The sequence below is a fragment of the Diabrotica undecimpunctata genome, chromosome 9 (genome assembly GCF_040954645.1).
Source record: "Diabrotica undecimpunctata isolate CICGRU chromosome 9, icDiaUnde3, whole genome shotgun sequence".
In the NCBI taxonomy this organism is placed as follows: Eukaryota; Metazoa; Arthropoda; class Insecta; order Coleoptera; family Chrysomelidae; genus Diabrotica; species Diabrotica undecimpunctata.
This window is the reverse complement of record NC_092811.1, coordinates 121,159,212-121,168,770: the sequence shown is the minus strand read 5'-3', so window position 1 is coordinate 121,168,770 and position 9,559 is coordinate 121,159,212. Positions and strand designations below refer to the sequence as shown.

General features: G+C 34.6%; 2 protein-coding genes across 2 annotated transcripts; one reads left to right on the top strand and one right to left on the bottom strand.

Moving 5' to 3' along the window:
* The first annotated feature begins 194 nt into the window (after positions 1–194).
* Positions 195–2,570, top strand: LOC140449958 (uncharacterized). Its single transcript, XM_072543376.1, has 2 exons — positions 195–449; positions 620–2,570. The coding sequence occupies exons 1-2, from the start codon at positions 326–328 to the stop codon at positions 1,273–1,275; spliced, it is 780 nt and encodes a 259-aa protein (XP_072399477.1). The 5' UTR covers positions 195–325; the 3' UTR covers positions 1,276–2,570.
* A 4,204-nt stretch (positions 2,571–6,774) lies between these two features.
* Positions 6,775–9,438, bottom strand: LOC140451296 (zinc finger Y-chromosomal protein-like). Its single transcript, XM_072545043.1, has 2 exons — positions 8,414–9,438; positions 6,775–6,862 (listed from the first exon to the last, which is right to left on the bottom strand). Exons 1-2 carry the CDS (start codon positions 9,436–9,438, stop codon positions 6,775–6,777), a joined length of 1,113 nt encoding a protein of 370 aa, XP_072401144.1.
* Positions 9,439–9,559: the final 121 nt, after the last annotated feature.

Genomic DNA, 9,559 nt, shown 5'->3' with positions numbered 1-9,559 from the left:
GAATTTCTTCTTTACTGTTAGTTTATTAACGTTCTATTGGATTTTTATTAATTATAAATCACATGCTATTTCCCGATTTATTAAAAAAACATGGCAACACAGTCAAGAACCAACATTTCGTTCTATGAACTTTAATTGACAGCTCAATTATAGCTATCTTCAATGGGACCAAATGTGAAAATCGTCCTTTTTATTAACCCTTTTCGGGCAAGTGGTTCCACAGCGGAACCACAAATTCATAAATTTCTAAAACCTTTCCCAGTAAACGCTTGCCGGAACCACGTTCAGACCGGTGTCCCCTACCATTTTGTGTTTTAGATCGCTAATGCGGCGACTTTCTCGGTGGCTTCAGTTTGTTTCAAGGAGCGGTAGATGTATGTTACCTTTTTACTTTTTGTCACGCATAACGAATTTTTTTATTTCAACTACGCAAATAAAAGATATGTCAGGTAAGTGGATCATAAATATATACATATTGATGTTATTTTAGAGTTGTTACAAAAAAGTTCTTATATTTTTTCATAAATATGTTGTTTTTTGCTTTCAAAATATGTGGTTCCATGTGTACCCACAAAGCCTATTATTAGCATAATATAAATATTTGTTTTTATTGTTTCAGGAAACCGTTTCTTTAGAGAGCTTGAAGCTCTCGAAGCTGATGAGGTATTTCAACTTATTGAAGAGATACCATCCGGAGAAGAATCAGAAGCTTCCGAAATAGATTCAGATGATGATGGACGAGAGGATGAACCTCCCGATGATACCAATGATGAATCATTTGTTATTGAAGATGATCTTCAAGAAATACAAAATACTGCGGAAAATGAAGACACTGGTACGGACATTGAAATAGAATCAAGTAATCAAGAATCAAGTGAAGACGAAACTGGAGTCAATAGGAAAAGAAAACTAACAAAAAAAATACAAGACACAAATACACAAAACAAAGGTAAAAAAAAACCTAAGAATGAAGAAAAGGTAGTTGTTTGGTCCGATGATTCAAAAAAATTTGGTAAGAGTCCTTCAGTTTTTGTAAGTGATGTAGGTCCTAATGTGCCCGAAGAGATAGAAGAGCCGCTGGATATATTTATGCTTCTTTTTTTCAGAGGAGCTTTTGGATACATTAGTATTTCAGACCAACTTGTATGCAACCCAAAAAAATACACAATATATTCCAACAACAAAAGAAGAAATGAAATGTTTCTTAGGAATCAATATTCTTATGGGTATAAAAAAAGATCCAAGCTACAGAGATTATTGGTCTGCAAGAACTGATTTACGGGACACCTATATATCATCTGCTATGTCTCGAAATCGGTTTGATTGGTTTTTGGGTAACATGCACCTAAATGACAACTTTATTGCTCCTAAAAAAGGTTCTAATGATTATGACAAATTGTATAAAATAAGACCAATGATAGATAGATTGACGGAAACATTTGATAAGTATTATAATCCCAGTAAATGCCAGTCAGTTGACGAAGGAATGATTAAGTTCAAGGGGCGAAGCTCACTACGACAATACATGCCGAAAAAACCGACAAAAAGGGGTTATAAAGTATGGGTGCGAGCAAATGAATCTGGTTTTGTTTCGCAATTCCAGATTTATACAGGTAAAACAGGTGATCTTGCAGAAAAAAGGTTAGGGGCTAGAGTGGTCAAAGATTTAACAAGTAGTCTTGCTGGTAAGTGTCATGAAGTGTATATGGACAATTTTTTTACTTCTTATCTACTCTTAAAAGAACTACGGGCACAATATATATATGCTTGTGGAACAGCAAAGCTGAATACTAAATTTTTTCCCAAAGATTTCTCTAACGATAAATCAATGAAACGTGGTGACACATGTTGGAAAATTAGTAATGGGGGCATATTGGCAACAAAATGGATGGATAACAAATCTGTTCATTTCTTGAGCAATTTTCATAACCCTGAAGATATGCAGGAAATCTCAAGAAAGCAAAAAGATGGCTCCGAAAAAACTTTCACTGGTCTTACAGTAGTGACAGATTATAATAAACATATGGGTTACGTAGACAAATCAGATATGTACAAGGCTTGCTATGCAATAGATCGTAAATCTAAAAAATGGTGGCATCGAATTTTCTGGCATTTTATTGATCTAACAATTGTAAACGCATATATATATCATATTCAAAGAAAGATCTCAAACACCATCAGTTACTCTCAAAGTTTTTCGTTTAGCAGTATCTGCAGGTTTGATAGGTGCTGATCCTTCCACTCCCCAAAGAGGAAGACCAAGTTCAAAAGCAGAAGTGCCGAATAAATTTAAAATTCAGGTTCCCATTGAAATACGCACCGACAAAGCTGCTCATATGCCCATTCATGGCAATAAAGTTCGATGTGCTCACTGTAGCACTAGAAACCAACCTCATAGAACTAGATGGCACTGTTCCTCATGTAAAGTTGGGCTTTGTCTCACGGATAAATCTAATTGCTTTTCAAGTTTTCATAAAAAATAAAAATAACTTTTTTGAATTCATACTTATTTTCCTGTGGTTGTAATTGTTTTTGTAGTTTTCATGCGAAATAAATAACTTTTTTTAATTCATACTTATTTCCCTGTGGTTCCACCATGGAACCACCTCCAAACTCCAAAAAGTTGTCATAAAAAAATATTATTTCCAATTTTTGGTGTTAAATTTTACGATAAATAACACAATTTTTGTTGAGAAATACATTTTAATGCAAATAGCATAATTCGGGCTGCAAAGGGTTAATATTTATCAATATTTTTATTAGGCGTGTTGGTTTATTTAACAATTTTGTACCGTATGGATAAATGTTACTCATTTTTAAAGGACTAAGGACTAAGAACAGCTTGATAACATAAAATACTCTATACTACAATACTCCAATACTACAATACTCCTTTATATCAGTTTATTACATTTCGTAGGATCAGTGGGATTAAATTAATAAAAAGCAAAGTATTATCCGACTTATATAATTAATAAAGCATATTTTGAATAAATGTTTAAAACATAGCACAACTAATTCATCAAGTGGCATCCGGGGTTGTATTTTCTTGATTTTGGTCTTCACACACATAACTTTCAACTTCTGGTTTATAATTGAGTTCTTCTAGACACAAATTGTCAATGTCATGATTTGTTCTTTTATGGTGCCCCATATATTTGGAACTAAAGCAAACATAATTACAAAGCTTACATTTTAGTGCTTTCTTCCTTTGTCTATACGTTATCACAGTGGCACCAGGTACAGCTCTTCGTCTCAATTGATGATTTTTTACTTTGTTCATGTTTTTCTTATCCGATGGTTCTGCCACCACTCCGGGAACGTGAATTCTCCTCTTGTGTCTTAAAAGATTACGCTTAGTGAAAAATCCGGAGTCGCATATGTTGCATTTTAATGGTTTTTTCAACAGACATTTAGACCTAAAACAATTATTTATTCAGCTTTATATACCACTATAGTAAACTATAGTAAAAAGTATCACTTTATACAGCTGTGAGGTATGGCCACTGAAAGAAAGAATACTGTTAACGCTGAAAGCGACGGAAATGGATTTTTGGAGAAGAGCCGCAGGAAGATCTAGAAGAGAAAGGATTACCAACGAACGCATTAGAGAAATAATGGGAATCAAACGAACAATCACAGATGACCTAACAACAAAACAACTTATCTGGTTCGGACACTTACAAAGAATGGACGAACAACGAATGCCAAAAGAAATACTAAAGTGGCAACCAGAAGGAAAGAGAAAACGAGGTAGACCGAGAAAAAGTTGGAGCGAAGGAATAAATAAAGAACTGAGAGAGAGGGCCATAGAAGAAGATCTATGGAACAACCGGTCTAAGTGGCGATTGGAAGTCGGAAAACGGCGGAGAACGTTATAAACCGACAAGTAGTAGTAGTAGTATACCACTAGAAAAAAAAACATATAATGAATAGGAACATGGATCGAGAGTAAAGGTATAGTGAAGGATCTCTACTGAAATAATCTCTACTGGAAACCTGGTTTACTAGTAAAAAAATTGAGGAAAATCTGACCCCAGATGATAAAAAAACTTTATCTATTCATTCAAAACTTCTTAAAAGACACAATGCAGAGCAAATGGCTGTAGTAGTAGTTATCATAGACGTATTATATTAACATAATGTTAATATATATGTCTATGGTAGTTATTGGTTAAGAAAAACAAAATGTGTCAAATATTTGATTATAATGGACAACCACAGACGTATAGAACCATATATTATATAGGAATAACTTTTCTTAGTTTAAAATATTCTAAAAATATATATTATACGACTCTGCGCTATTTGTAATAGTTTACAAAATAGACACTGTGGCGAATTAAACAAACAATGAACAATTACGAGAATTATTAATAATTAAATTAATATCAACAATATTTTCTTCGATAGCCCTGGCGAGATGAATGAACTTTAACTCATAGGTGCAAATAATTATCAAAATTTAAATGGTTACAATAAACAATAAAAAACAATTTATAGGTTCAGGTAAAACTAGGTAAAACTTACCGCTAATTACCATGGTTTACTCTACTTTACGAAACAGCGAACAAAACGAATTCAATATGAGTGGATTGGTTCACTATCGAGTTGCGTCTGTGCCTCTTAATGACTCACGCTCTTGTGGTTAGCAAGATGCATTCCCTGCGCGGTACTATAGGGATCGTAGGAATACAGGCAGGACAAATGTATCGATTAATTTACACAACCGTATTTGAATTTAAACAGACACTTAAAAAAAAGTACTGTAAATTCGGACCCCTCTTTTTTGCCCGTATTTCGTACCCCCTAGAAATCTAACGGATTATGACTGGTGTAGAAATAATTCACAGTTAAATAAATATATAAATTTATTTTATTTTTAAATTAGGTTGATTAACAAACTGTGTACAAATCTGACTTTTAAGTGACCTAAATACAAAAATATCAAAATAAATTAGCTTTTCCATAAAAGGCATAGGCCTATGATTGTTTTAAGTTTGAATCTGGTTTAATGACACAAGTCGCATATGTAATCATCTTTTTCCGCACTGGTACAATCAACATGTGCCCAACATTGACAAATTAGGCATTTGATCCGCTGTTTACCCGCCACTGACTTGGACCATTTTTCGCTGCAGAACATGCACGTCACATCTGAATCATCCGATGTTTGTCCTGGTCCTACAACGAATCCGAATAAATAGACTGATTTCAGAGACAAATGATCTTCTTCCTCAGATGAAGATCCCTTGTATATGTCAAAATCTAATTGTCTCTTGACCTGAGAGCTACGTTTATGTTTTTACATTCTTTCTGTAAGTTTTCTTTATTTTCAGCCTCTAACATCTTTTTTGTTCCAGTCTTCTTCCATTTTCCTTTATGTGTTTGATCTTTTCTTCCTGACAGAACCTTTTTAGCAATATTTGCCTCTAAGTCTGCTTTATAAGGAGACGAAGTGATTATGGCCGACTTTCGGAGCTTGCGGCCTCTTCCAAATGATTTTTTTATCAGTTTGGGCACAAGCAAGATTTGAAAGGAGCTTGTGTAAACTGGAGAAGGATTTGAAAGAGAACTTGATGAGGGGAATGGTAGAGGTAGGGGAGGAGGACCAACTGAGTTGAGGTGGATGCTTGTTCGTGTGCAACCCATGAAGGAGAATGTGTCATCAGGTGAGAAGATTCAGGATTATCCTCATCAAGTGTGTTGTTTGAAGAAGTTTCAACAGGATCATCAGATGTACAGCCGTTATCATCTAGATCAATAGGCTTCTCTTTTTGGGCTTCTGCAATGAACTCGGCATCAAAAAAATTGTTTCTATCCAGTGGAAAAATTCCAGTTGTCTTGAACCCATTGATGGCTATTTCTGCCGTTTGACACTTTATGTAGGCCTTGCCAAATAGCTTCATTACGTCAAATGCTGTTAGAGGGCGTTGGTTTATTAACAACCATTGTCTAATCTCCTGACTATAATAAGCCTTTAAAGGAGACAAAAAAGACTTATATAAGGGTTGCAACTTAGAGTTAAATGAGGCTGTAAGGAGATGATTGTAACATGGTTCTGTCAAGCCTTCTCGATAATATCAATATTTCTGGTGTGGCTTAAATGCCCATCAAAGACTAGGAGAACAGGCGATTCAGTTGTAGGTTTTGTAGTGCTCAAAAAATGGTTGAACCATAGTTCTGTTGTAATCCATCCTGATGGCTGCACGTGAAAGACAGCACCTGAAGGAGCTCCTTTCTGCAATTGAGCATTCATGTATTTCCGAGGAAATATCACCATGGGTGGAACATAGTCACCACCAGCACTCATACAGACTACAATTGTTATCAAGGTACCTCTTCCTGCTGATGTAAGAGAGCCTACCTGCTTTTTCCTCGGAGACCAATAACTGGTTCTACTTTACTCTGAACTACTGTAAGGCCACTTTCCATCAACGTTAAAAATTCTGTTTGCTGGATAGCTGTATTTTTCAAACGCATATTCAATGTTGTCAAAAAACAGTGACACATTTTCGGCCCTTATGCCTTTTCATAAAAGGTCTAGCGACGCTTTACCTGTCATGTTGTATTTAACAAAAGGGTGCGTTATGTCATTCCTTTCAGTCAACTGATAGGCCATCCGCCGAAGGTCTTGTCTAGTCAAACCAAAAAATGTAGATTCCATGACCAAACAGTGCTTTTGCTGGATATTTTTCCATTGATAAACGCATCAGCGTGGTCTTAGGTACTTCAAAAGTCTTAGCAGCCTTCTTCCATCCCATTATTTTCGCCCTAGTGGCTTCTATAGCCTTTGTCATATTTTCCTCCGATCACAACGTCTTCTTCTTTTTTTTGGTAGTCTTCGGCATGGGTTTTTAATCTGCAAATATAACATTCGGAATTAGTTTTTAATAATAGAACGTTTTTACTTGGGGACCTGAAAAACTTAGCGGTAGAATTGTTTTTCCATCACTTTAAACACTACACTAACCTATTTACTACAAACTACGTTAGTATTAAATTCTTACCTTCACGATAAGTATCGTAGGAAATGATAAACAGGAACACTGTAAATATTCCAGGAGTCACAAAAATAAAAAAAAAACGGGTGTGGCAGTCCAGTGGGACTGTCAGTGGAAGTTACACTTCTATACACGCATTCGCCGTTACAAATTTATTTGGGAGTCAATCTGCACAATCATTACATATGTAATTCTATAGGTAAGACATAGCAGAAAGAGAAACAGAATTAATAACAACTTACTAACAATGAAGGATTGAATCAATATTTTGATGAAAATGTATATTTTTATTTTCATATATGTATGAAAGGAGTTGAATGCAAAATTTTTTTACACATACTCTGCCGTAAAATTCATTGTTTATTTTGTTATTAATATAATAATACAATACAAATTAAACTGCAATATTCATAAGTATTTAAAAATGACAATAATATACATAAAAAAATACATTACAATACAGTGCAACATAGTTCCATATATAATAATACAATACAAATTAAAATGCAATATCCATAAGTATTTAAAAATGACAATAATGTAATAATATTAATAAAAAAGGTCCCCGACTGGGAATCGAACCCCGGTCTCCCGCGTGACGGGCGGGGATACTGACTACTACACTACCGAGGACATAATACAAATGTATTTCAAAATTGACAGTTCTGGATCATACAGTGATTTATTGAGATTATTATTTTGAAATACAAAAGAATAATATAATTATGAACATTTAATAAATAATACAAAACATATCACATAAATAATAATATTAATAAATATTTTATTATATGTATATCTATCTTTATATATTATATATAATATTAAATTATATATACAAAAGGAACATTTTTATATTCGAGAGAGGAAGAGAGAGAAAATATATCTTCTGTCTCTCTCTTACTCATTATCTTACATATGTAATGGTTTCACAGATTCACTCCCATACAAATTTCCAACGTGGAGCGCGCGTATAGAAGTATAACTTCAAAAACAGTCGTCACTGTCTGAACTCAGTCACTAACTGAACAGCGGTAGAGGTTTACGTTGTTTTCCCATTGGCAGCAGCACCTCCGTACGAAACTGCACTAGGGGTCCGAATTATCAGCAGAGGTCCAAATTTACCGCGGTTCCTCTATATTAACATAGACTGGGCAGTCTGTAGAGTTAAGTGATGACACCATCTTTTTTTCATTGTACGATCTGTCCCATTCTTACAAATACTAAAGCTATGACAGTATCTTTTAAGTGGGGAGAAGTAAGAGACAGAACGAACAAGCGCAAGAAAGAGATCTTGTGGTCAGCACGCGCGGCAGGTTTGCTCGGTCTATGTTAATTAATACACTTATACGTATATGAGGACAACACAGAGAGAGGAGTGTAAATATTTAAACAAATTAGTTGATTACCTGTGTTCGCTGAGTGAACTTTCGTAGTGAAATCGCCTTCCACAATGACATGTATGTACAAAGGCCCTCCTGATAGATGGTTTTCTAATACATCGCTTAGCAATCTGAATTGTAACCCAATCATTTTCGTTTTCGTGATATTTAAAAGAATGACGTCGCATCACGTTAAAGGTAGCTCCCAAAAATCCACACAAATTACACTTATGAAAAATTTTTCTAACGAGGATAGCTCCCACCTTACAAATATGTCTACGAGTACTGTTCACTTTAAACATTGTCATGAAACATCTCTTGCATTGGTATAGTTTTTTACTGCCAACTTCTATAACGTTCATATTTTCAGTATAGCTTGCAGTTATAATGTGCGGTGAGTGTTGTTGAATCATATGAGTTTCATAAGTTCTCTTAAAATTATATAATTTGTTACACAGATGGCAGTAATGCAAAGCAGTACAGGTATGCATTTTCAGACCTGCTTCATTTTTATAGCTCCTTAGGCACATATTACACATGTATGGTTTGAAAACTTTTTTATGTGTTTCTAAATGAGCATTGTAAGTAGCTACGTTATACACAACTTGATCACAATAGTCACATTCGTACACACATTCTGGGTGATAATTTCTAACATGATCATCCAATTTGATGTTATCCATATGTTCCTTACAGCTAGGACATTTCTTAATTGAAAAATGCGCTTTTTGAATATGAGCACCTCTTTCTGCAATTGACGTGAACTTCTCAGGACACATGGTGCAAAAAATAAACTGTGTATTTTTATGAATGTTTGTATTATGCGCGTCTATATCGTTTACAAACCTATCGCACAAGGTACACTGTTGTACTTTTCCCTCTCTGTGAGCTTCTAAATGTTTTTCCATTGATTTTACGGTATACATTCCACACAGTTTACATCGAGCAGTGACGTGTTTCGCTAAATGATTTTTGAGTATTGCGGCTGAACCGAATGGTTTATTGCACAGCTCACAAAAAGGAATAGCCTTTTTATTATCATGCGAACGCATATGTTCCTCAATAGTTTTTTTGTGAAAAAGTTTGCCGCAATATGTACATGTTTCAGTTTTGAAATGGTTCCGAAGTATGTGTAATTTAAGTTTTTGAAATTTCCGAAATTGTTTACTGCAT